At 33.0% G+C, this 27,367-nt stretch overlaps 4 protein-coding genes and 1 long non-coding RNA gene across 9 annotated transcripts; 2 read left to right on the forward strand and 3 right to left on the reverse strand.

Moving 5' to 3' along the window:
• Nucleotides 1-1,672: 1,672 nt before the first annotated feature.
• On the reverse strand, nucleotides 1,673-10,667 carry LOC115994571 (pectinesterase-like). Of its 2 annotated transcripts, none has more exons than XM_031118775.1 (2): nucleotides 9,416-10,667; nucleotides 1,673-2,443 (listed from the first exon to the last, which is right to left on the reverse strand). In XM_031118775.1, the coding sequence occupies exons 1-2, from the start codon at nucleotides 10,383-10,385 to the stop codon at nucleotides 1,761-1,763; spliced, it is 1,653 nt and encodes a 550-aa protein (XP_030974635.1). In that variant the 5' UTR covers nucleotides 10,386-10,667; the 3' UTR covers nucleotides 1,673-1,760. The 2 variants fall into 2 exon arrangements, with proteins under 2 accessions (XP_030974635.1, XP_030974636.1); XM_031118776.1 differs by having other exon boundaries at nucleotides 1,676-2,221; nucleotides 9,416-10,663.
• On the forward strand, nucleotides 3,743-9,697 carry LOC115994572. 3 transcript variants are annotated; one of them, XR_004093233.1, is made up of 5 exons: nucleotides 3,743-3,981; nucleotides 4,857-4,881; nucleotides 5,005-5,573; nucleotides 6,118-6,281; nucleotides 6,797-9,229. It is a non-coding gene; the product is annotated as an uncharacterized LOC115994572 (long non-coding RNA). The 3 variants fall into 3 exon arrangements; XR_004093234.1 differs by lacking the exon at nucleotides 6,797-9,229 and adding an exon at nucleotides 6,557-6,783; XR_004093232.1 differs by lacking the exon at nucleotides 6,797-9,229 and adding an exon at nucleotides 9,611-9,697 and having other exon boundaries at nucleotides 3,746-3,981.
• Nucleotides 10,668-14,831: 4,164 nt separating the features above from the next.
• LOC115994198 (pectinesterase-like) lies at nucleotides 14,832-17,289 on the reverse strand. Its single transcript, XM_031118252.1, has 2 exons — nucleotides 16,239-17,289; nucleotides 14,832-15,657 (listed from the first exon to the last, which is right to left on the reverse strand). The coding sequence occupies exons 1-2, from the start codon at nucleotides 17,227-17,229 to the stop codon at nucleotides 14,975-14,977; spliced, it is 1,674 nt and encodes a 557-aa protein (XP_030974112.1). The 5' UTR covers nucleotides 17,230-17,289; the 3' UTR covers nucleotides 14,832-14,974.
• A 938-nt stretch (nucleotides 17,290-18,227) lies between these two features.
• On the reverse strand, nucleotides 18,228-19,777 carry LOC115995378 (non-specific lipid-transfer protein-like protein At2g13820). Of its 2 annotated transcripts, none has more exons than XM_031119930.1 (4): nucleotides 19,354-19,777; nucleotides 19,231-19,257; nucleotides 18,819-18,875; nucleotides 18,228-18,603 (listed from the first exon to the last, which is right to left on the reverse strand). In XM_031119930.1, exons 1-4 carry the CDS (start codon nucleotides 19,676-19,678, stop codon nucleotides 18,401-18,403), a joined length of 612 nt encoding a protein of 203 aa, XP_030975790.1. In that variant the 5' UTR covers nucleotides 19,679-19,777; the 3' UTR covers nucleotides 18,228-18,400. The 2 variants fall into 2 exon arrangements, with proteins under 2 accessions (XP_030975790.1, XP_030975789.1); XM_031119929.1 differs by having other exon boundaries at nucleotides 18,228-18,618.
• A 5,044-nt stretch (nucleotides 19,778-24,821) lies between these two features.
• On the forward strand, nucleotides 24,822-26,432 carry LOC115949597 (non-specific lipid-transfer protein-like protein At2g13820). Its single transcript, XM_031066878.1, has 3 exons — nucleotides 24,822-25,231; nucleotides 25,322-25,402; nucleotides 25,969-26,432. The coding sequence occupies exons 1-3, from the start codon at nucleotides 24,913-24,915 to the stop codon at nucleotides 26,097-26,099; spliced, it is 531 nt and encodes a 176-aa protein (XP_030922738.1). The 5' UTR covers nucleotides 24,822-24,912; the 3' UTR covers nucleotides 26,100-26,432.
• Nucleotides 26,433-27,367: the final 935 nt, after the last annotated feature.

The raw sequence follows: 27,367 nt of genomic DNA on the forward strand, positions 1-27,367 counted from the left end.
TTGACTTAAATGTCCATCATTTAAATTGGGCAAAATCATATTTGAGGATTTTAAATCGAAAACCTCCAATTAAGAACTACGAATTGGCTTGATCGCTATCAAGGGTATTTAGGCAACCTAAATAAATTATTAGGTGCAGCCACAAATAAATTAAAATACATATCCCCTTAAACATGAAAATAAATAAACTTATGTACAAAGATGAGGTGGTTGGAATCAAAGGGCCTTCCCTTGAAACAAGGGATTGTAATTAAGAGATACATTATCTTGAATGAACACTACTCACATCAATAAAACTCATACGCCAAAAGAACTATGGGTGAAACTATGTTTGATGAATTTGACAATTCTTGTTAAACATAATTTAACAATTCTTGTTAAATATAATTTGGACAATGTTTGTTAAATATAATTTGACAATATTTGTTAAACATAATCTAACAATTATTGTTAAGCATGGGTTAATGATTTTCGTCAACAATATATATTTGGTTTAAATAGGCCAACCCCGCCCTACTAATTAGGTGGGCAGCAATCACAAAAAATTGACTCATTTAATAACAGTAAAAATAAATAAAGTAAACATGCAAAATAGAATTGATATTATTGAAAATGCACCTAGCTCCTTTGTGCCACGGGTTACCAGACATGGGCAACATTATTTATTAAAAAGGAAAATAGTTCCTTTGCCAACCAGAAAACCAAGGTAATCTGGAATAATATGTAACATATCCTAGTTTGAGTTCAGGTCCATGCTTTCCATAGAAAACCAACAGGTTCCAGTTTGTATACAGGGGCGGCTTGATGCATTTGGGGGTCTAAGGCGAAAATTGATCATCTTATTTAGATGCAAAATTACTATTAATTAACATGAACTACATAGAAATTTTATTTTTTTTTTAATTTTTAAGACAAAAAAAATTTGACAAAATTTTTCATACTTGTTGATGTAGTAGATTGATAGTGGTAAGTAAAACAGTGGTGTTAGTGGTAGATTTAGATAAAAACTAGTAAAAGTTTGCTAATTAAACTCTTATTATTATTCTTTTTTTTTTTTAGAAGTGCAACATTCACAATATTTTTTACAACAAATCCTAGATTTTAAACTGTTTTTTGTTTTTTATTTGAAAATATCACTATAATTATTTTTTTGCCATCAACAATAGGCTGTAATAACTTGCTACTTAGCATTAGTTATAAAATTGTTGTGAAAAATATTGTGAACGACGTTGCATTTTTCTCTATTTTTTTATTTGTTTTTCATCTAATAAAAAAAATTATTTTATTTATTGATTATAAATAATCCTATTGGTTAAAATTTAGGGGCCTTTTTTTTACTTGGGGCCTTAGGCGGTTGCATTTTTTGCTTCACCATAGAGCCGGCCCTGTAATTGTATATGAGACTGCTTAATTACCCATATAAATATACCGTTCATAATCTACCACCTTGATGGTTATGAAATATTTTGTGAAAATGGTTGATTTTAGAATTATTATTTGCTTTATGCTCGTTCAACCCAAAATGAAGCTGTTAAAATATTGAAGGGGTTACTGATTTAATATGGTCTCGACCAAAAAAGTGAAAAAGAAAGAAAGAATATGGAAGAGAGAGATGTTGCTTGGATGCAAAGAGATCACTGTGATTAGATATTATTGATGAAATGATAAACAATTGTGCCCATACATATATTAATTGACATTAGAAAAGTAGCTCCAAGAACAATATTAAAGAGACATGGTGAACGATCTCAAAGTACAATTTATAGTAAACCACCAGTGTAGGGCACTCCTGTTGCAGGCAACCATTCATCTCCTTGTATAAAATGCGACACATTAAAATCATTAGCCTCGTCTCTATTCATGACATGGTAACCAGGCCATGTAACCCGGTTACTAGTGTCTGATCCTGGCCCACTGTTATCATATTCCCCATAATATAATGTATTAATAGCAAAGTCAGTGTCGTTCCATGTGTGCCAACCTTCAAAGTTAATTAGGCTATCCATAAAAGATTGTATATAAACAGTTGTTGAATACTCCTTCCATGGCCTCCCTAGGTATGTTTCTGTTCCATTTAATTCCTCAGCTGCCATGATGCTACAAAGATGTATGGAAGTCCCAGTATTTTGATTTGGGTCTGTTTTGCCTTGCGCAGTGATAACATTGTACTGGCCATGTAATGGAAGTCGTAGATAAATATTGCAATCTTGGAAGACAACCGCTGCATTGCCAAATATGAAATCAATTGTACCATAAATATCACACTCTTTATAAAATTGCCTAAGAGAATGGGTATGTAATGTGTCTTGATAGCCTTCAAAACTGCATTTATAAAATGTGGACATGTCAGCCCCACTTAGGACTGCCACAGCTTGGCCCTTGTGTGGTCCGGCTGTGTTACGAAAGGTAATGTTCATAGCAACGAATCCTTGCCCAACAACAGCTGCAATAGAAATTATAGTGAATAGAATTATAGATCATCATAATTAAGTCAGTATAATACAATTGTTCAGAAGAAGAGAGATGGGCATATCACAAACATCATTTTCCTCGAAATCTTTAATGGAATATATACGAGTTTTTTTAAAGGAAATATAGGGGAAACATGGTTAATAATAGACTTGCTTCTTAACTTGACCTAAAGTTGACATTTAAAATTATTTTGGCTCAAGTATTTTGGCTCAAGTATTAGGGAGCATGTGGTTTTTCATCTATAACGTGATGTATTTTACTATATTAAGTTTATTCTTAGCACTTTCTCAAAAAAAAAAAAAAGTTTATTCTTAGGGTTTCAATATTAAAAAAAATGAATATATGTAGACCATGAAAAACAACAAGAATGTTACAGACATAATAAATTCCACATAATTTTTTAAAACATCTAAGGCAGGGACAGACCCAAGAGGGGCCCAAGCCCCCTGACCTTATGAAAAAAAAAAATAGTAGGTATATTTTTAGCTCAAAAAAAAAAAAAAATATATATATATATATATATACACACACATTTAAGCCAATCCTCGACCCAAAATATAACAAATTTTATTTAAAAACTAAACAAAAAAAGTTAACAAAATATTAAGAAACAATGGTAAAGTAATTCTCTTTTTATAAATAATTGCATTATAATGCATTAAAAAACAATGATGTTTTGTGTCTTTTTTTTTTTTTTTTTGTTGATAAATGATTGCATTTTATTTTTTTTTGATAAATGATTGCATCTTTAAGAAAAAGATGATTGCATCTTAATGTATTAAGAACAATGATTTTATATATATGTCTTGAATGATAGCTTGATAATACTATATAAATACTTATTTAGAGTTTTTTTTTTCTTATGCTCTAGTCCCTCTAGTTTAAAATACTAGGTTCGTCTCTGATTTAAGCTGATAAGATTGTGATTAGTGCAACATCACCATAAGTTATCATAAATATCATTTTTATTGTACACCAATTACAACCTACTATCTTAGTGCTTGTGAAAATAATTGTAAAATCTATATATCTATATAATAATTAATAATCGAAACATTTAACTTTTTGTAAAATCTATATATCTATATAATAATTAATAATCGAAACATTTAACTTTTTATTAACTGCTCTACATAAATTTACATAAATTAACTACATGTATACATTTAAAAACATGAACAATTATACATTTTTCATTTATTAATAAGTAACTTTTCAGTCAATAGATACTTTTGATATTTTTTGTTAACCGCACCACAATTTTACACATTTGCAATTTATTTCTCTCTATTAAATATTTACACTCCCCTTTCTCAAACCCATACTCTCGTCCCCTCTTTACAATCAGTTCTCTCTCCACAACCACAACCCACACCACCATCGGTCCTCCTCTCCCACAACTCTGAAAGTCTTCTCTACTCTTCTGCTTCCCCCAAAACCAAAATCTCTGAAAATTTTTCTAAAAACTAAAACTAAAACCTGTAACATGCGACTCGGACTGAGACTCAGGTAAGAATCTCTGTTTAATTGTTTATACCCGTGTCTATGCATCTCCTGGATATGAGTTTTATATGAGTTTATTATTTTTCAATGTGTAACTAATGGAATTGTCAAAACGTATCCTTATGATTACATATACAAAACATAGATGATTTTGAAGGAATTGGAAAGTTTTTCTGTTTTCTGGATTTTGGAACTGTGACTATTGTGTTGTTTGTTTCCACTGTACTCTTGATTACAGTCAGTTATTGTTGAAATTCTAATTTGACTATGTTTTGGAGGTATTATGGTATTCTGTTATTGTTGAAATTTTAGGTAGTTCTTTGATCACATTATATGCAGGGAATGGTTGCAACAATAATGCAAGATGTGTGTTTGATAAAATGTCTCAAAAAGATTGTGTTGTGCCATTATTGAGGAAAACTGACGTTTTATACAAGTGCTAAGAGTAATCCAGTAAAAGCAACACTTTTCTTATGTTGTGTGTCACCATTGGATAGACACTTTTTTATATTACAATGCTGAGTTTTTTTGTTAAAATAAAAAATAAAAAAATCTGCCAGCAAGTGTGAGAGAGAGACAAAGACAAGAGACAGGATACAGAGGATGTATGGTTGTTTTAAGGGGAATCTTATAGTGGGTTGTATTTGAAATTGTGATTTGCAAATGGGTTTATTTGATTTTGATTGGCCCTTTTTCTATTTGGTCCTGAGAACATGTTGGATAACCAACATCAAAAGAGAAATAATTAGAATAGTTGATATCTTTAATTCTTTTTTGTTCATGGTTATAAAACTTACTGCTGTATTTCAACTTTTTTTTTTTTCAGGAAAAAAAATCTTAATGCTTTTTTTTTTTTTTTTTTTTTGCTTTTGGTTTCGTAGGGTTGCTAGGAACACAACCCAGCAGGTGAGAGAATCAGTGGTTGTATTTACTTTAACTGTGAAACTTATATAATTATCTGTGTTACAGTGTTGGTGTTTGTATTGATCCCCCTCTTTTTGTTGTGTTTTATTTGTGTGTGTGATTTAGATTGGTAGTAGATTGAGTTTGAGAAGAAACTATGGGGTCAAAGATAATAAATTTGAGGTGGATGCCTAGGCTCTTATGCTCAAGGGTGTGAAGGAAGCTTACTTATGTTATCAAGGTGGTGACAGCCTTCTAATCAGCTCCCACCAAGCTTGACGTTCCCATCTAAAAAAAAAAAAACCAATTAGGCCAAAAAAATTACTTTTATCCTCACCTTCACACAAGTTAACTTTTAAAAACCCACACGGTTGAAGATAAAGAACAGAGTCCTGCCTTCACTAGCCTGCCACCACCGGTCAGTCAGCAAAACCACTACTGGTAAAACTAATTTCTTGCGTTTTCCCCTTTCAGTTGTAATACTTGGGATTTTCTTTCTTAATCTTCTTCTCTTCTGAGTGAGAGTTTGTTTGTGTAATTTGGGTGGCTCAATTTCTTTTTCCTTCCCCTCGATGTTCACACTGTCACGTTACCGTATTGTGCTTTTTCCTGAGACTTCGTAAGGGTGTGGAGAGAGTTTAGAAGGCTGTCACCACCGGTCTACTGTCACCGTCAGATGGCTAGAACCGCTGCAGGTAAATTTTTTTTCTTGTCCCTTTATTGAGCGTTAAATGTGATTTAGGTTTGGGTATTGTGGGTGTATTGGTTTTGATATAGGAATTTTGTGTTTTAAGTTGAGGCTGTTTTCCTTCTCATTTGTGGTTCAGATTTTCTGCTTCACTCCCCATAGAATTTTGACTACCCAATTGAAAATTTTCATCAATTTTGTTTCATGGTCGACTTTTTGTTTTTCTTTTTCCCTCTATTAGAGGAAGGTTTTTGCTTTGAATGATGTTGGATTAATCTGGATGAACTATGGACTTTGAATTTCCTCTTTAATCTGTATGATTTCTTCTTTATATGTTTTTTACTTGCTGCTACTTATTAATTCATATAAGAAGATGTAGTTTATGCCTTGCGGTTACGGATATCAATATAATTCTTTTGCATGGTTTTATCATAGCTTTGGGATGGCTCTTCGCATGAGGAACTGTTACATTAATGGAACTGAATGAAGGTATTTTTGTTGGAACAAATGGAGTTTAACCAATCTTTTTATTTATTTATTTATTTTGGTAGGTAAAGATAAATTCTGATGATGGGTTTCATTGGTAATAAAAAGAGATATTTGGATGACTAGTCTAAAGTTTGAAGATTTCAAGAATTGCAAGATGACAACATGTACATTTTGTGGGTAAAGGTTGCTGGCCAAATCTGGTGTGGCATGGGGTTACATTCATGAGGTAACCTTCTTTGAGATAAGACTATTTGGTGGAGTTATGAATTTTGGTTATCCTTCTCTGCATAATAGAAGACAGTGTCACTGCTCATTCACTAAGTAATATTCCCCTAATATGAAACTATTTTTTAAATTACAACTGGAGAGATGTAAACCAATTTTGAACTTATAAATCTATTCCTATTCAAGAATAATAGAATCATAAAGTATAGTGATGATCTTTTTTTCTTCTTTCTTTTTTAAATAGTAATTCATTTAAGCTTAAACATTATTTGCTAGGACTACGACTTCATAATGCTGAAATTGTCAATTTGAAAGAAGCAGATTTATTACACCATAAGAAGCTATACTTATATAGATCATACGCTACAGAAGAAGAATATTTAAAATAAAAAACAGATATGACATCAGAAGAAGAATATTTAAAATAAAAAACAGATTTGCAAGGTATTTCTTTTACCTTTATATTTTATTGTACTTTGGTAGTGTGCTTAGCATTTTGTATATCTTTGTTTTTAGGTATCATGGTGACATTCCATCTTTGTTTGTATGATCATCTCTAATAAGCTTGGCTATATACCATTGTAACTTGTCATGTTGTAGAACTTTTAGAGGTCAACATGAATGATTACCGTTAGGTTCTGAATCTGTTGATGAAAGTTTAATTTGAGTGTTTTCAATTTGTCAATAGAATGTTCAGATTTCTAACCAAAGGTTGGTAAAACTTTCAAAGACATGGAAGGGATATAGTTTACTGCTTATGCAGTCTTATGTTGTAAAATCACCATAACCATGAATCACTTGGAAGTTTTGAGGAATTTTCTGGTGGGATCTTTTGATTTTTGGGAAGCTCTGCCTCACTTGTCTGTACTTTTTTTTGTCCCCCCACCCTCCCTTCTTTTTAAGAAAGATTGGCAGGATTTTTATGTTATGCTTAAGGCAAGCTTAAATACTATTTTTATTTGTAATATCACTATGAGATTTTTTTGTTCCATAATGCATGAGGCGAACTGTAGGTAGGAAAGGTTTGGTAGTTATTGGAGGAAAATCCCTATAACTTGGAAACTAAATAGAGCTCTCTTATCAATTTGATTGATTATCAAGTTGGCTTTTCATTTCACTATATCTGCTCTGCCGCAGATGTGTATTTTTTCTTTTTAAAAAGGCTTTGATTGCATTGTTTTTTCTTTGACATTTTGGCCATTTGAGTGACTTGATGTGCTTGTAGCCTAATGGTATTCAAAAATTATGAAATGGACATGTGTCACGAAAGATAGCCTCTTCATGGTGAAATTTATGCAAATTGATATGAAGACGAAGCCACTTATCAAAAAAACATATATGATGACAAAGCTAAGGCCCTTTATTCACACATTTTTAAAAGAAGAAAGTGAAATGTTTGAGATGTACATTTATACAATGAGTGATCACCTATCGGCACTATGCAATGTAAATGGCTAAGCTACTTGATCCTTCACTATGAGATTTTTTTGTTCCATAATGCATGAGGCGAACTGTAGGTAGGAAAGGTTTGGTAGTTATTGGGGGAAAATCCCTATAACTTGGAAACTAAATAGAGGCTCTCTTATCAATTTGATTGATTATCAAGTTGGCTTTTAATTTCACTATATCTGCTCTGCCGCAGATGTGTATTTATTCTTTTTAAAAAGGCTTTGATTGCATTGTTTTTTCTTTGACATTTTGGCCATTTGAGTGACTTGATGTGCTTGTAGCCTAATGGTATTCAAAAATTATGAAATGGACATGTGTCACGAAAGGTAGCCTCTTCATGGTCAAATTTACGCAAATTGATATGAAGACGAAGCTACCTATCAAAAAAACATATATGATGACGAAGCTAAGGCCCTTTATTCACACATTTTTAAAAGAAGAAAGTGAAATGTTTGAGATGTACATTTATACAATGAGTGGTCGCCTATCGGCACTATGCAATGTAAATGGCTAAGCTACTTGATCCTCTAGGAGAGTACTTAAGTGCTAAAGTGATTTCACGTAAGCATGGCACCCAAGAACATCAAAAGGGTCTTGATATCTTGCTTGGCCAAGATAGTGCTATATTGATTCTTGATGATGCAGAAGATGTAGGTACATTTGTGTTCAGCTGAATATCTATGCTTAACCAATTTATTTTCACTTTAATTAATATGATAATATTTGTTACACAATACTTTTGATCTTACTGTTTTACCCACTAAAAGAAGAGGAAGTTCTTTCAACATTATGAGTCCTTTTATTTGTAGGGAAGAGAGTCAGATTACGAAAATGGGCCATTTCATCATTATTTGAAGTATGTTGTAGTTTCATTCTCAAAGGTTCTTGCTACATCATATTAAACTAGACCTGTTTGTGTTTTGAAATTAACTTGAACTCTTATAAAAAAAGACATGGTTTTGTATCTACTCTATGTGAAACACCATAAAGAAGTAAACTTTAACTTTTCAGTTTTAAATTATAAGCTTTTTTTATTCACTTTGGTTTCTCTTTAGTCAAACTAAGAAGGGTGAAGGAAAATTAAAAAACAAAAAACAAAAACTTGCTTATGGATTTTATGAGATGCATACATGTTGATTGTGACTTTTATACTGTAGAATGATGAATAGAATTGAGAAGTAAATATGACATTGTTTAGGAGCCACTTGAAATAGTGAAGAAGCCTAAAGGTTGCTTCTAATGTTGCTGTACTTGGATTATTCAAAAGTTATGTAGACATGTTTATGCATTAATATGTGATGTATCTTTTTGGCAAATTTTACATATATGATGTTCTTTGGTAAACAATTTTTTTTTTTTTGGTTCTGTGTATATGTGTAATTTTTGTTATCTTAATTTTTATTTATCAAAAACACATCATTTATCCTAATACTTGAATGTCTAGATGAAGGATTTGCACTTGATCCATTGAGACCAAATTCGATCATGCAAGTGATTCTGCTACCAATAAAAAACTAGACTATAACATGAAATTAATTCTTTTACCTAATTTTGTAGTCTAATTGCAAAATGATTCTAATTTTAGAGTTGATCTCATTTTCAGTAGCTTTTCTGTGCATCGCGCGGGTTAGCAATTAGTGTATATGAAAACAAAAACATTACCCAAAGCAATATATTGTAGCTTACCAAATGTTGCAGAATCGAACGTACTCAAATCATCCTTCTGGTTATGATCGCCTGTGATCACAGTTTGGTTGATACCGTACCCAACCATCATCAAATATTGCTTGTTCTTATCAATGGAAACATACTCATAATAAACCCCAGGTAAAATGTAAATGACAAAGTATCCATCACTAATATCTGTATTTTCTGGTGCAGCTGCTACAGCATCATTGATAGTAGTGAAGTCTCCACTGCCATCTGGGTTCACAAGTACCGTTTGGCTCACCAATACATCGCCAAGAGTTGTTTGAAGCAACCTTCTTCCAGTTATAGACATTCTTAAAGGCAAAAGACCATTAATAATATTTTCCATATTGGAAAATAACAAATGGTTTCTTTCTGTTGGAAAACTCTCTCTCTTTGTCTTTGGAACCCAACCATGCTTAAAAAGCGCAAGCGATATGCTATGAAGCTTAGTCCCATTAGAGAGAGGACCCAACATGCCTTTTTTAACGCTAGAGTCTGATGCTAACTCTAGTAGGCCATCAGAACATGTTTCTTGGTTTGTCAAAGTGGCACTAAGCAGTGTATGCAAATACTCAGCTTGCAAGCTATTTAGACTGTTTGTAGAGCTAATAGTTTGCAAAGTTTTTGACAAGAAATCCACGGTCAAGTCAGCTAAAAGCTGACAATCTTTGAGGGCATGAACGGTACGTTTAGAATACGAGGAATGTGATATTGGGTATGATTTGATTAGCGAAAGAAAGTCTTTTGCTGATGATAAGGACTGGTGAATGAAGTACCAGCCATAGTCTTGAATGGTGTTGAACTCATTTGGTGGTAAGTTGGATTTGCAGAAAGATGGGTGGGGTGTGGAGTTGCAAATGGTACTTGGGGAAGTAGAGGAGCTAGCAAGAGAAGGAGAGTAAGAGAAGAGCATTAATAGGAGAAAAAAGTTGCACAATGGGGAGAGCTTGGAAGCCATTGTCATAGAAATGTGTATGCAAAATAGGTGTGGCCGGTTGGTCTTATATAGAGAATACAATTGGTTGGTCTTATATAGAGAATACAATCATACATATGATACAAGAAAGAGATATTGAATTTTATCATGTGCTCAAAAGCGTGTTTATCTGTGTGTACTCTTCTTTTTTTAGTATGCTATTGTTCCAATAATGTGTTTATCTTGATGTGGCTTGCATTTAAATATAAGTCATAGTTAGCCTGAGTACTATGGCTCACTCTCAATTTGAATGCTTCTTCGTATGTATTTGGATGCAGTTTTTCTCTCTTCTTGCTGATTGTTTTACTGTTGAAACCTAGTTAAAGCATGGTTGTACTTAGGGGAAAAAATAAGACTTTAAAATTGTATATAAACTAAAAAGTTAATTAACTTTTTTGTAGTATATAAAAGAAAAACTATAATGATGCTGTTTTGGTGAGAAATGTTGACGTTGACTACATGGTTTTGAAATTCAAACCGGACCGGCCGGTCAGATCGCGGTAATAAAAAACTAGTCATCAATCCAGTTCTTTAGAAGTATAAAATTGAAAAATTTTAATTTGCAACGAACTGCTTGGACCGCAGTCAAACCTCCCGATTTGCAAGACCGGACATAGTTTTATTGGTTGGATAACGAATACATAGAAAAAAAAAAAAATTTGCAGTGGTCTATCTCGTTTTTCTTTACTAGAAACCAGAGCCTGATATTTTGTTTAGCCAAAATGCTTCACAGTCACTGGATCTTTCTCTATTATCACTGGTTCTTGTCGTTTAGTATCTGTCGGAGGGAGGACAAATCTGTGTTTGTAAAGAGCCCATGGGGATAGAGAGAATCCTAGAGAGTGAAAAAGAGAAGAAGACGAAAAGGGGAGAGGAGAGAGCAGCAAGTGGTGACAGGTTAGGTATGATGTTATATTGAAAAGAGGGCGATATGACATATGAGTGGGGGCTATGGAAATAGTATTTTTTTTTTAAAATTAAATAAATGAAATACGTAAGTGGCTATAGATTTTTTTGTTTGTTTCTTGTTTTGTTTGAAATTTAAAATTTGAATTTGAAGGGGTTATAAAAAGGGGGAATTCTTATTTAGTCCCAAATTATAAGATCCCCTTGTTAACCTTGTAGTTCCAGCCAATAAGTACAAAACATGTAAGATAAAAATGCTAATATCATTTAAATGTTTCAACTCATCAATAATAGCATTAGCTAAATGCTGGTCTTCTTGTTAACATTCTCATTAGCTAGCTGTTTTCAACATTTCTTGACCAGTTTCACAGGTGTTCAAGCCCATCTCAATTTCAAATTTTAAATTTCAATCCAACGTTTGTTTCTTATATTTCATTTCTCCTCTTAACCATAAAAATGAAAATCACTTTCTTGTAACTCTCTCCTAGCTGACATAACCATGGTCCCCACATGGTCCACTGACACATCTTTGCTAATCATAACTCATCATGTGGCGAGTTGTGACACAAAATCGTACCCAATTATGTGGTACTAGCACAAGTCTAAAAAGTGATAGGTCCCTGATTTGGGGTAAAGTTTTTTTTTTTTATTAAAAAAAATGAGACAAGACATCTGTTGGCTCATGGCATTGTGGCAGTAGGTTTTTGTTCTTTTCATTTGGTTTGTTACATTTTTTTGGCCTAAAAGTATTAAAATATAAAAGTTGTGAAAATATATTTGAAAGAGATTTACTATTCTATATTTTTTTGAACAAATATTCTATATTTTCAAATCAATATTGTTTATTTTTATAAATTTGTTACATTTTTTATTTTATTTAATTATTAAATTATTTATGACGTTATCATGGTGCAACTTTGGTTGAATCTCGGTCTGACTTTTAAAACCTTGAATCTCTTTCTTTTACGGTTCATTGAACGGTCCAGGTTTCAAAACCATGGTTGGTTATGATTTGGAATCCTATTTCTTTCTTGATTTTAGTTATGTACCATAACAACTCTTGCCAAGTTGGGATTGTTATATATATTTGGCCTTTTTGGTTTTTCTTTATGCAAAAAAATTTTGTAAATTCACAGAGGTTTTCGGGCATATTTAGGGTTTGAGTCTTGTGATAATGCCTTTATTCTACAGTTGTAATTTTCCAAATTTCTTTGTGAAATTTCTTTTCATATTATTCTCATAAATCCTTAGTATTCTTATTTTAGGTGTAGTGTTTCTTTTATTTTCTATTATTTTTTTCCCTATTATTTGTTTGTGAGATCTTATATAAACTCATATAATAACGTTCACAATCATATAATAATCCTCTGTTAATGTGTTACAGATTATAAGGTTGTATAACAAAATCAAATATCCTACATTTCTTGTATGCACATGCTGCACGAGCATTACAAATTAATTGAAACGCCTTCTTTAGAAATATAATCGGAGTGGTCAATTGTTACAGTCTTTAGTGAAAGGAATCTTGGTTAGAAAAGCATCATCTCCATGCATTTTGTATTTTAGGTTGAACTTTAGTAGTGCAACAATTTTTTGAGGGAGGAATCGTCAATTATTGATAAAAAATGGCATGGACAAGCCTATTCTTTATTACCATTTTATCTTGCTAGTTTTTACTTTTCGATCCTAAGGAGTGCTTCAAAGGAGAAGTTTTAGGCATAAAATAACTGATCATTTAGAAGAATGACTTTACTTCTTTATGTTAACGAGATTTTTTTGGTTTTTCAGTCTACAAAAAGGTAGGGTTATACGTTTTACAAGAGGTAATACACTAATATTTAACAGCTGCTCGTTTAAAACGTTGAGTTGGAAGAGTAAAAAAATGAGTCTACTTCTTTATGTCACAGAGTGCCAGACATGACCAAAATTATTTATTAAAAATAAAATTATAGTTCTTTGAATACCAACCAGAAGCAAGGAAATCTAGTAAAATATGTATCGTATCCCTTGTTCTTAGTTTAGGGCGTCCAGGCTATACAAACAAAACGAGGTTTCAATTGTATTAAGAACAACTACTTCGGATAGATCAAACTGAATTTAAAGTTATCTTTTTAAAAAAAAAAAAAAAAAAAAGGTTAAAATCAAACAATGGAATAGTACAATAGAACAAGGGGGAAGAAAAAGACATGAATAGAAGGTTTCATGAGCTATTTAAGTGGCAATGGTATTATCCGATTCGCTCATGAAGAAGAACCATATTCAAATTTATCTTTTTCCACTTATAATAAGCAGGGAGAATTAAAAAAACTGGTAGTTATCAATACTTTAGAAAATGCTTAGACTCAAAGACAAAATAAAAATATATAGCGTCACTCTTTTTTATATTTATATCATATAGGCTCTCTTTTTTATTTTTTGGGTTAAGAAAGGACAATGTACTACATTCTTTTTGGTAGATAAAATTATATAGCTACGAAAAAAAGAAAGCAAGGAATTCAAATATGTTTCTTCATTATATATACTTTGGTCTGACCTCGTATTGTGCCAGTTTGTTCAGTAGCCAACTTAGATCCTATAGGCTATAGCTGGTTTGACCATCCGTTGAGCTGGCTTTTAAATATAGTGTTTTTTTTTTAAACAAAATAGAAATTTTACTTTAATCTAATCTAAATATATATAGGTGTAAAACTTTCTTTTGGAAATTTGAATTTTGACCATCGTACCAAGGTTATACTGTGGTGGCTTTTAAATATAGTTGAGTGGCAGGAGAGTTCTGTTTGTTTTTTTTTTTTTTTTTTTTTTTTTTTAAGGGTAGAATTCCAAAAAATACCCTTTTGTTTTGGGTCATACAAGGCCCTTCTAAAAAAAAAATAAAAAATAAAAAATAAAAATCAATTTTCTAGGAGATTTTATGCTTTTTTTTTTTTTTTTTTTTAAGTTCCTCAAAAAGTGCAAATTATAGGATTGAAAATTTGCTAATTTAGCTGTTTAGCAGTTTGCGGATTTTTTTTAAAGATTGAAATCTCTAAAAATCATGTTAGACTAGCACAAAATCTCTAACAGTTGCTTTATGCTAGTTTAAACTTTAAACATATTTAAACTCGCAGACAAACGAAAAATTGCTTTTTTTTTTTTTTTTTAAAAGGTTAGGGACAAAGTTGTCTTTTGAGAACTAAATTTGTGGGTTTTAGAGTGTTTTGGACCTAGTTAATATTATCACAAACCTACCCTTAGGTTTGTGATTAAAGTCAGATGTCATGTCAACACTACATTAAGTCATGTAAGACATAAACTAATTAACAAATACAAGTGGAAGAAATAAAATTAAAGTAAAACGTTTTGCAAAATTTAGGAATGGAAAACAATATTGATAAAACGTTTTAACTCTAGAATTGTTGGTTGCTTGATAATCACTTAACCCAAAAGAAGCTGTTATAATATTGAAAGGCTTATTGATATAACATGGTCTCAACCAAAAACTGAAAAAAATTAAAAAATAATAATATGGTAGCTAGAGATGGATGTTGCTTGGTTGCAAGAGTTCACTATCCAAATCTTGGATTGGATATTATTTAAATGATCCACAATTATGCTCATACATTAATTGATAATAGAAAAGTAGCAGCTACAATAAAAATAAGAAGAGACATTGAAGGATCTCAAAGTGCAATTTATAGTAAACCACAAGTGTAAGGCCCTTGTATTGCAGACAACCACTTATAACCCTGTATAAAATTGCACACTGTGAAATAATACGCCTGTTTTCTATTCATGACATGGTAACCATGCCATGTAACTCGCGCACTAGTGACTGATCCTAGGCCCTTGTTATCATATTCCCCATAATATAATGTATTCAGAGCAAAGCCTGAGTCGTTCCATGTGAGCCAACCTTTAGAATTAATTAGGCTATCCATAAAGGATTGCGTATAAACAGTTGTTGAATACTCCTTCCATGGCCTCCCTAGGTATGTTTTTGTTCCATCTAAATTCTCAGCCGCCCTAATGCTACAAAGATGCATGGAAGTCCCAGTATTTTGATTCGGGTCTGTTTTGCCTTGCGCAGTGATAACATTGCATTGACCATGTAATGGAAGTCGTAGATAAATGTTGCAATCTTGGAACACAACTGCTGCATTGCCAAATATGAAATCAATTGTACCATAAATATCACATTCTTTATAAAATTGCCTAAGAGAATGGGTATATAATGTGTCTTGATAGCCTTCAAAACTGCATCTATAAAATGTGGACAGGTCGGCCCCATTTCGTACAGCCACAGCTTGGGCCTTCCTTGGTCCGGCAGTGTTACGAAAGGATATTTCCTTAGCAACAAACCCTTGCCCACCAACAGCTGAAATAGAAATTATAGTGCATAGAATTATAGATCATCATAACAAAGGTAGTATCATAAAATTATATTGGTCGAAGGAAGGGAGATGGGTTTATCACCAAGGGTAACGTTTAAGTTCAATTTCTTAAGTATAGTACATTAATTAGGTTCTTCAATTATATTTAAATATATAGATGCATTAAATTTAATTTCCCTGGGATAAGACAATATGATTTTTGTTTTATTAGTCAATACAACCATATGTTTAAATTTTCTTAAAAAAAACTAACATGTTGCACTTAAGCAACAATGCCTAACTTTTGTCCTATCAACAACATTAATTTCCGCAAAATTTTTAATAAAATTTAAAATAACTATAGCGTAGAATATATGACTTTTTATTATAGAGTTTATCACATCTATCTAATCTTAAATATGTTTTTTATAAGATCTATTCTTTTTTCTTTTTTTGAGAAACAAACAAACACACATATAAGGGAGGTGAAAATGGGTTCTAAGATCTTATCTTATAAGATCTAATCTTAAATGTTAATATAAGATATTACCTTATTTAATTTATGAGTTCCAATATTGGTGCTTACCAAATGTTGCAGAATTAAATGTAGTCCAATTATCCGCATTGTTGTGATTGCCTGAGATCACAGTCCGGCCGATACCTTCCCCAATCATCATCAAATAGCGCTTGTTATTATCAATGGAAACATACTCATTATAAACTCCAGCTGCGATGTAAATGACAAAGTATCCATTACTAATATCAGTATTTTCTGGTGCAGCAGCCACAGCATGATTGATAGTGGTGAAGTCTCCACTACCATCTGGGTTCACAAACACCGTTCGGCTCACCAATACATTTCCAAGGGTTGTTTGAAGCAACCTCCTTCCAGTTACGGACAATTTGAAAGGAAAAAGACCATTCATAATCTTTTCCATATTGGAAAACATAATGTGGTTTCTTTCTGTTGGGAAACTCTTTGTGTTTGTCTTTGGAACCCAACCATGCTTAAAAAGCGCAAGTGATATGCTATGCAGCTTAGTTCCATTAGAGAGAGGACCCAAGAGACTATTTTTAAGGCTAGAGTCTAATTCAGTTGTTAACTCTAAAAGACCATCAGAACATGTTTCTTGGTTTGTCAAAGTGGCACTAAGCAATGTATGCAAATCCTCGACTTGCATGCTACTTAGACTGTTTGTGGAGCTAATAGTTTGGAACGTTTTTGACAAGAAATCCACGTTCAAGTCGGCTAAAAGCTGACAATCTTTGAGGGTATGAATGGCGGATATAGAATATGAGGAATGGAATACTATTGGGTATGATTTGACTAGCGAAAGAAAGCCTTTTGCAAATGATAAGGACTGGTGAAGATAGTACATGCCATAGTCATGAATGGTGCTGAGCTTATTTGGTGGTAAGTTGGATTTGCAGAATGATGGATGGGGTGTGGAGTTGCAAATGGTACTTGGGAAAGTAGGGGTTGAGGTAGAGGAGCTAGCAAGAGATGGAGAGCAAGAGAAGAGCATGAATAGGATAAAAATGGTGCACAATAGGGAGCGCTTGGAAGCCATTGCCATAGAAATGCGTTTGCAAAATAGGTTTGGCAGGTTAGTCTTACCTAGAGAATTCAATAGTGCATACATGATACATGAAACATATATTTAATTCTGAGTCATGTTTATTGTACATACTTTTATAAATTCGTTCGTACACGCATAAAATATTCAGAGATGATGACTTAAAATCACGATTTTCATGCATTATTTGCATGCGTTCATATGAGTAAATAGTATGTGCAAATTTAGTCTTTAATTTTACCGTTAGATCAAAAGTGTATCTATCTTGGTGTTTACACTCACGCACGCGTGTACGCGCGCACGCGCACGTGCACACACACACACACACACACACACACACACACACACACACACACACACACACACACATATATATATATATAATGTTGTGTTTATCTTGTTGCATACATATTTAAATAATAGTTCTCATAATAATTTTAGTTAATGGGATTCAATATTTATGTAAGAGGGGAAAGTATATATTTATTAATTGTATTCTTGAAATATTCTATAGTTTTTTTTTTTTTTTTTGAAGTAAAAATATTCTATAGTTATTTGTATTGTGCAAGTTTGTTCAATGGCCAAAATTAGATCTTCTAGCTAGTTTGACCATGCCTTGAGATGGCTTTTTATATCTTATCCAATATTAGCATTGAGAGTGATTATGTTGCCAATGTGTCTCCAAAAAAAAAAGTGTTGTAAGTTAATCAAGTATTATATAAATGAAGATTGCACTCATGCTTGGGCCCAATTATGTCGAGTTGTGTGTCAATCGGTCATCTCCCACACACTGGGGATGGAGGCCCCATTCAAAAACCCATGCATTGAGAGTGATCGGGTCAATAGTAGACTTTTCAGGGCAAATACTTTTTGATCAGCTAACTAGTTTGGCGAAAGTTCTTGATTTGGGCCTAGATTGTGGGCCTAAAAGCCCACCTAAGCCTAGACATGGGCTTATGGAGCTTGGACCTTCCTCTCTAATAATGAAGAAATTTTTCTAAAGCATAACCAAACCTTTATTTCCACCAATACATGTATATTACAAAGAATGCAATCTCGTATAATTAAATAAATATCCAATAGGGCTGTCAATAATCTAAACAAGCCCAAAACAATAGTACCACACTCAAAATTAATACTTATCAAACGATATAAAGTGTATGCCAGGGACCTAGCAGTAGCTCATAACAAACAGTCCTAATGCAAATAGCAGAAGAGATGATGAGAGACTGTGAGAGGGCATGGCAGAAGATGGGGTCAGAACCGGACGGCTCCCAGTAGTAGCAGTTGGAGCTTCAGAACTTGTTGTAGATGGAGGTGTTAAAAGTGGTGTTGTGTCAGCTTCCGGTGCCAGAGCAGGCGATGTGGGTGGTTCTGTGACAGAAGAAGCTGATCAACAAAATAAATTATTAGTTAGAATTATGGTTATATGATTAAATTTATTATTCATTAATAGTTTAATTTTTTGAAACAGTTGATAATTTATCATTATTTTATATTAATATCAAGCATTAGTAGCACCAATAACTCAAACCATAATATGTATGTCTTCTAATTACTATAGCTATGAATTATGATTTGCATAATACCTTTAGGACTAGGAGAAGAGGCTTCAGGAAGAGGTGTTGGCGCAAGTGAGATAGGACCTGCCAATCAATTTCCAACATGTAAATGGACCCACAATAAGGGGAAAAAAATGCAGAGTTATCTTGGCCAACTAAGTCCTCTAAAGTGTGAGCTATAAAAATGTCAGTAACAATATGTAGAAATAGTAAATTTCTTATTCTTGTGTAAAATGGGATAGCTACACAGACCTGAGGATTAGTCTAAGTGTGCCTGTTTAGTTATTTGGTTTCAAATTGCACCTTCTTAAAGTAACTTTTCTGTACTTAATTTTCTTTCTAGGTAAATTTTTTATATGAAAAAAAAATGAAAAATTAGTTGTGGGGAAAAAAAAAAGTAGAAATAGTGATAGTTCAAATTAGGAAATCGGAACGGTACCTGGAGCAGGAAGTGGTGAAGCAGAGGCTGCAAATGTACAAAAAATTTCATTAGTGTCTCCATAGGTTGATAGAACAGTACTATAAAGACCTACCTAATGAAATGTTTTACAAAAGATTTTACCTTTGCATTGGACAGGGACACCAGCCATGTTACAAGCACTAGGAAGAGAAATGGCCATGGTCCTGTTAATGGGTATTTGGAAGGGAACATTTCCAGTTAGAATGAGGCACAAACAACCCATGCCACCACTTGTGAGGGACTTAAGAGAGTTGCAACAGTCAGCAGTTGGTGAGGTACCATTGGCACTGCTATTTGTTACAAAACCCATGCAAGGACTGAAGCTAGAAATCATTGAAGCACTGCATGGGCTATTGATTTGCCCATAAACTGGAATAATCAAGACCACAATCAGTGCCAACATTGGAACAAAACTAGGGAAAGCCATTGTGAAATATGTTACTTGATGTTGAGTATAGGAGTTTGAGAAATGGAAGGGATTAAAGGTTTTAAGAGAGCAAAGAAAAGTTGGGTTTGTGAATTTGGTGTTTTAGGGATGAGAAGGTGGGAATTTATAGGCAGAGCAGGTCAGGAAGCAGAAGTGGCGGGAACATACTACTACATAGGTGGATTTGAAGTTGGTTTTGGAGCTCAACTACCATAACTAATCTATTTGAAATTATAAGTAGCTTGAGTAGGTGGAACTAGAATGTTGTGTCAGCTCTGTGTGTAGCCTTTTACTTTGACTTTGCATTTCTGGCAGCTCTCCTGGTCGCCCCTTCACTCATTTTGTGTCAGTCTATCATTGGCCATTTAATCTAGTAAAAATTCTGTTTATGATTCAGCCAATACCTAATTTTCCTGAGCAAATTCATTGTCTCGGATTTTACTTGCCTAGTGAAATAATAATAATAATAATAATAATAATTAAAAATTAAAAAAAAAATTAAAAACACACACACACACACAAAAAAAAAAAAAAAAAAAAAAAAATCATTAAGTACCATAAGTCACGAAATAATAATTAGCATTTCCTAAATCTTAAGCATGGTTTTGGAGCTCAACTGGTATCTCTTAGTGTTTTTTAATGGAAACATACCGGATTTAAACCCTCTTTCTCTCATTATAACTATTGAATTCATTTTTTTTTAAGAAAACCCTTAAGAACGATTAGGTCAATAAAATATCAGCATTTTCTTTTCCTTCATTTTAATAATAACAAGGGAAAGCTATTGTCCTCTGCTATGATTGTCTCAAGTTCTTATGAAAGTGGTAAATTGATGCCAAAACAAAATGATAGAAGATAAGAGTGGCATCTAGTCATTCCATACTAGTCTCATTGGATGAGAGACAAAAACTGGGTAACACCACTAGTCCATTTTTAGGGCCCTTTTTCTAGTGGGTTTTGTGTAACTCAAGCCCATGGAAATTCAATAGAAGAAGTCATACAGATTGGGCATTGGCCCACTGAGAGTTCAAAACTGCATCATAAGTTGCTAGGTTTTCTTTTCGGCCCACTGAAAACCCAAGTCTTCATAAAAAGTGGAGCCTAGTGTAGGCCCAGACCACACATAGCGCCCAATAAGACCCCAGTCTTCTCAGTATTTATAAAAGTCATTCCTTTTTGCAACGCCCAAATCATTGGGCGTTGAGATGGCCCATCAGGGACGGAACCAAGATTCAAACTTAGGAGGGCCAAAGTTCTTTGTTTAAGAATTTTAAAAAGTTGGAATATTAATACTAAAGGTTAACAATGATGCATTATTAGTATTAACTTTTTTTTGAATTTTTTCTTCATTTAAAATCAATAATAAATATTTATAATCAAGAGTTTTGTAAGTCAATTGGCACGTCTTGATATTTTCAAGGTCTAAGTGAGGTTAGACCAATTCGTTATTCTATCTACATTATAATTTTATTTTAAAATCTATTTATTCTTTTCACATAATTCTATACCTAATAACTTCATAATGCAATGAATAAATAGATTTAAAAAAAATGCAAAAACTATAGTTATAAGTTAAATCCATGTCTAGTATTACATTAATAAAACAACTAAAATAATGGTTAATCAACATCATGCACTAATATTCAGCGAAAAAAAAGGTGAGACAATTATTAGTGTCTTGGTTAAGGAATTTTTTATTTATAATTACTGGGTGAAGGTTGAGGTAGTATAAAGATGTGAGATCTTTTTCCTTTAAAAAAATTCATTTTGAAAAAGTAGTAAAAAGAGAAGAGAAAAAGAGACTTGTTAAATAAGCACAAGATAATGAACGGTAACTTTGAGTCTTCAACTGTGTAAATAATAAAGTTTTTCTCATCACTACATCAAATTAGCTAAGGCACAAAGTTTATTACCAATAGACTAATCACACACATGCTAATGGCAATTTAGGTAAGGCACAAAACAGTAAATTGTTGTTTCACACGTGTATTAAATTTATGTATGCATGCCAAGTGTGTCTCAAAGTTAATAAAACATTAAAAATTAATAAAATTCTATCATTCAAAAAAAAAATAAAAAATTCCCACAGGTTGCGTTAAAGAGCAGAACTCTTTAAAAAAATAAATTTTTTATGGGTTGAGTTAAAGATACCAACTGATCCAAGTTGCTGGTGACACTAATTGGTGTGTGGATGGAGTGATTAATAATATAGGAGTTGTCTCTGTGACTATGAGGTGGAGTCATTTGAGATGGACAAAGAGCTCTCAAATTAGAGGTAAAAATTGGGTAAAGATTATTGAGTTTTTGTGATTTGTTTTGCTAGGGATTATAATTGATTATATATATATATATATATATATATATATTTTACTTAGACAATGTCCAAAGATTTTTTTATTATTATCTGAATATGTGATTTTTTTTGTAGTTTTCCTTGTCGTCCAGATTTGTAAATTGTCCAAATGTTTAGCTAAATGTTTTTCTTGGGACAACTAGACAATGGATAATTTGATAATTTTTTTTCATTTTTGGTTTCATGGGTCAGCTTGTAAATTATTAGGAAGAAAGGGCCAAGTATATTATTTTTAGAACCAAAAGTAAATTTTTTATGTTAATATATATACTAGGGAATTTTTTTTTCAAAGGCTGGGGGCCATGGCCCCCTCAGCCCCTAGGTAGTTCCGGCCCATGCCGTGCGGCACCATGCTCTATAAATAAAAAATAAAAAAAGAAGAGAATTATTGTTTCACGCATGAATGTACACCACTTTATACAATATTCCCCTTTTTTTTATATGGTGTTCACATTTTCCAAGCAATGTTCCACGCTTAATACATGATGTAAAAAGAGTGTGGAAACCAATAAATATGAAACAGTCATTCGGTCAAAGCCTAAATACTCGAGTGTTTTTTTGATCGTAGGTTGATCACTTGAAACAAATTTCTATGAAATAGGAATGTTATAGTGACTCTCACACGTAAGGGAAGGACTGAATGGGGTAGAAGTTATAAGAATATTGGTTAATATAATTAGATAGAAGATTCATAGGTAGAAATTTCAAGAATAGTGATTAAAAAGCAACTGATTTTTATTTTATTTTATTTATAGTCTTTTATATTTCTCATAAAAGTAGTATAACAACTTTCCTAAAATAGTTCTGTAAAGTTGTAATTTACAACTATATGTTTTATTGGCTTTAATTCCGTGCCAAATTCGATTGTAACTTTATTCAATCTTTTGTACCCTGTATTTATTGTGAAATTTAATTGTAAGGGTTGTGTGATAGAGAGAGAGTCTGAAGACTCAAGCTATTAAAGACTAAAGACGTTTTCGCAGGTAGCTCATGACCTAGCATCCCGTGAAGTGATACATGTGTCCTGCACATGACTGGAATGCGAAGAGTTAGTACAGATGGAGACAGCTATGTTTCGCAAGTATCTTACAAGTAAAGCCTTCCTGCGAGACACCCGTGAAACATTCTGTTTTGTCAAATTGTGCTATCTGATACACACTTTCTATACCCACACTATATATACCCACATTACCCACAAAAGTTGAGGAGTGTTTCAAAGAGAAAACCCTAGTCATAAACCTTGAGAGTTAGAGATTGTTATACCCACAATCCTCTACACAATTGCTTGTGGATTTTCCTCAACTCCTACCTCTCCATTTCCATATTATTGAGAGGTTGATAGCCCAAACACTTACCACACCTTTTCAAAGTATTAAGTGATAGTTTGATGCTGTTAGGAAGTATTAGAAGAAGCCAAGGATGGCAGATGCAACATAGAGCTTGTTGCGGGATCTGAATAGCTAGACAAGACACGGTTCCAAGAAGTCTTGTTAGAGTAGGAGCTTGGAGGGTTTAGGTACATCGGGTAGATTAGACTTGGAGGGTCTTTTGCTAACCCATGTATCCCAACTAATTGTTTAGTGGATTGATTACCACTCCGGAGGACGACGGAGAGGTTTTTTGCTGAGTTCTTCGGCTTCTTCTTCGATAACACATCAGCATGTTATCTTGTGTTTACATCTCTTTTCCCTACTTTTTTACATTCCTTTTTACTGCTGTGTTGTCTTGATTATGGATTAGAGTAGCTTATTTGTTTATCCGCTCGCATTTACACTATTCCGCACTTAGTATTAAGTTAGTGTAAAATCTATCAAACCGTAACTTTAATTTGGGGAGTCTAAACAGCTCTTATGTTTTTAACACATTTTTAAGCTTTCAGGTTCATTAACAAATGCCTTAAGGGCATTCATTAAGGAAACCTTAACATAATATAATTGGATCTAAAACCCATAGACTTAAAAAAATAAAATATAAATAAAAAAAAATAAAAAACTTCTACATGTAACATGTTATATTAAGGCCTCACTTTTAGGAATACAAATAATTTGTATCATTTTTTGGATACCACTCTATGTTCCACAAATCACAACTTGCCATGTATTGATTTTACTTTCCTTAATTATAAAATAACTGAAGTTGAAAATGGAAAAAAATCATATACATAGTAAGTTGTGATTGGTGGAACATAAAGTGATTCACAAAAAATGGTATGAGAGATTTATATTCCACTTCTAGACTCTGGTGGCTTGCATTGGCATCACTCATAGGATAATTAATTATTGAAGCCAAAAGCATACATTGTTAACGGTCTCAGTGCTTCTTGTTCTTTGCCAATCAAAGACCTTAGATTGGCTACATGTGAGCTTATTGAATGAAACTTAGTTCTCCACAAGTCCCATGAGGTCTTCTTTACAACAGCTATGAATAACAAAAGGGCTACAGAGATGGAGGTAGACTTCATACTCCGGAATAAAAACTTGTAGACTCAGTCTAGATGGTATATACTTTCGTGGTTAGGAACTTAGGTGACCTGATTGCCTATGTCTATCCTATATAAGGTCATTTTCTTCTCCGGGATGCTTATTGCCCTTCATACACATAAAGACACGTAGCTTGCAATAAGAGCAACACCAATTTACATAGGTCTTAACGTCTTTACATGACACATTAGAGATTTCTTATAATAATAGTAAACCTTACCTGATATAGCCTGTTTAGTTTACCAAACAAAACACTATTGGAAATCATGAGCCCAAAATAATACAAATGAAACCTTTTAGGTTGAGTATAAATTAGTCCCCTCGAGTTTTCAACCCAAGTGCAACACAATTTCCTTCACTACTAGACATTTGGGACACAACCGAAAGATCTTCAACTATCCATGGCCTTAAGAGGGATTGATATGGGTCTAGCCTTGATCCTAGTGAGCATGCTTTGGGCAAGAGCCGCTGCTCAATCAGGTTGCACCAATGTGCTTATTGGCATGGCTCCATGCCTTAACTATGTCAGTGGGAGCTCCTCAACCCCATCTACTTCATGTTGCTCACAACTCGCTAGTGTTGTACAATCACAGCCACAATGCCTTTGCACAGTACTTAATGGTGGTGGTGCATCACTGGGTGTTACAATCAATCAAACACTTGCCCTTGGGCTCCCAGCCGCTTGTAATGTGCAAACTCCACCTGTCAGCAAGTGCAATGGTAAATTTCAAACTAACATTTCATTTTCAATTTTAGTGATATATCAAACTGCATAACATAGAGTTGTTGATTAAATTTAAATTGGGGCAGCTGCTAATGGACCCACAACATCACCAGTTGGTTCACCAGAAGGCTCACCTAGTGACTCTTCAACTAGCTCATCAACATCAGGTACTTGACAATCTGAAATATGCAACCAAATTTTTCTTAAAATTAATGATATATATACAAAGGTTTAATTCTGATTCACTGGTTTACCTTCAATCCAATCCACATAAGGTGGGGTATCACAATACAATCTGTTATTTTCAAACTAAATATTTTATTGCCCATCCTTCTGCAAGAAGAGTTCTAATAAGTCTTGAGCAATCAAAGGAAGCTTCAATGAAATGTCAGAGTTACATTGATTAATTTGACTTTTTTTAAATTCGAATACCAACTCCAGCATATATATAAAAGTTTAGCAGTAACCATGATAGAACTCAAACGGTCATGATGTCTTTAGCGTCAAAGATGTGAATATTATTCAATGATGTTTTGATTTTCATTTGAGTGTCATAAATACATCTTCAAAGTGAAAGCATTATCATTGGAAACTATGTCACTTCCCTAAACAAAAAGATAATTACGCATTATCTTAAAGGATCAATATGTTGTGATAGTGGAAACTCTGATACCAGTGTTCATTACCAGAACCCATAACAATAATGTTCATCTTTACATGTGAATGGATGCAGGAGCTGGATCTAAAACAGTTCCGACGACTGGTGAAAATTCTTCTAATGGCGCTATCATAGAGATGCCCCTTCAGCTCATCTTCCTGTTCATCTTCTTGGCTGCATATGGTTCAACTTGTAGCAGCTTCTGAGTTTTCTTTGGGATTTCTTGGTGCTTGAACAGTCGAACTACAATTTGGGGTCTTACATGTGTGTTTTACCTGCTTTTACGTAATCTCTTTTGTAAAACTTGTACCACACATTTTCACGCACACTTTGCTAACTGTCCTATATGACAGATTGTGAGTGTGTGTGAAAGTGTGTAGTACTAGCATTATTGTTGTATCAAATATACGTCCCAGTGTTTCTTCTCCAACACTTGGTTCGGCTTTAGGTTAATGACTGCGTAATCCTGTTTAATACAATATGTTTTCCAAAGTCTCTACTTTTTAATATATTTGTGAGTGGTATAACTTTCCAGTTTCCAATAGTTTAATGTTCATCTCTACTGTAAGACTTGGTACACCCTATATATATATATATATATATATATATATTAAGAAGAAAGGTGTACTCTGTAAAATAATAACCCAACTTGTTCTTCTTATGTTTTGGCCTATTCTTATTCATTTTGCTTGCCATGATTGGTGTCTCCTAAGCAATAAGCTCACATAATTCTCGAATACGTGCCCCAAAAAGAATCTACTGGGCATTATACATGGAATAGTTTAATATGCTCTAGACACGATGATGAGCCAAATATTCTTTTTTCATGAATCAGAAGCAAATTCATTGAGGTTAGATCTTATTGTTATGGTAACTAGCCTTCACTAAAACGATTTGTCCTAAATTTGAGTAGGAGTCAATCTCTCCAAAATTAGAGGTCAGATTGTCTACCAACCACTTTTGTTTAAGCTATTAAAAGTGAGAGAATCTTGTACAATGAATACTGAATTTTATTGGAAGCAAATGTATAGGATCATCTGGATTATTAGTCCCAATTATATTTGAACATACTACAAAATGACAAAAGACTTGATCAGATAATTAAAATTGTAGAGTATCAAAATATTGTTCATTAACTAGACGAAATAGCAAGGCCTATGATATTGTTGGGGAAATAGCATTTTGAGGAGACTCCAATTACAGAGTTATAATAATATATAGAAACACTGCTTAATCCAAAAATGTAATCCTATATATTTCAGCCTAATTATAGTATATTAATCATTGAATATAAGCATAGTTTATAACAGGTGTGTGTTTGTCTATGGTTTCTGAATTTAGCTTATTTGATTATATGCAATTTTTTTAAATCTTTTTTTTTTTTTTCTAGGAACATTTATACTTGAGCAATAAGCAGCTTTTAGCAAAAAGAAGCATCCAAAGATTCCAAACGGATTTAAAGAAGAAATAGGCT

This window comes from Quercus lobata, chromosome 6 (genome assembly GCF_001633185.2).
Source record: "Quercus lobata isolate SW786 chromosome 6, ValleyOak3.0 Primary Assembly, whole genome shotgun sequence".
Classification (NCBI taxonomy): Eukaryota; Viridiplantae; Streptophyta; class Magnoliopsida; order Fagales; family Fagaceae; genus Quercus; species Quercus lobata.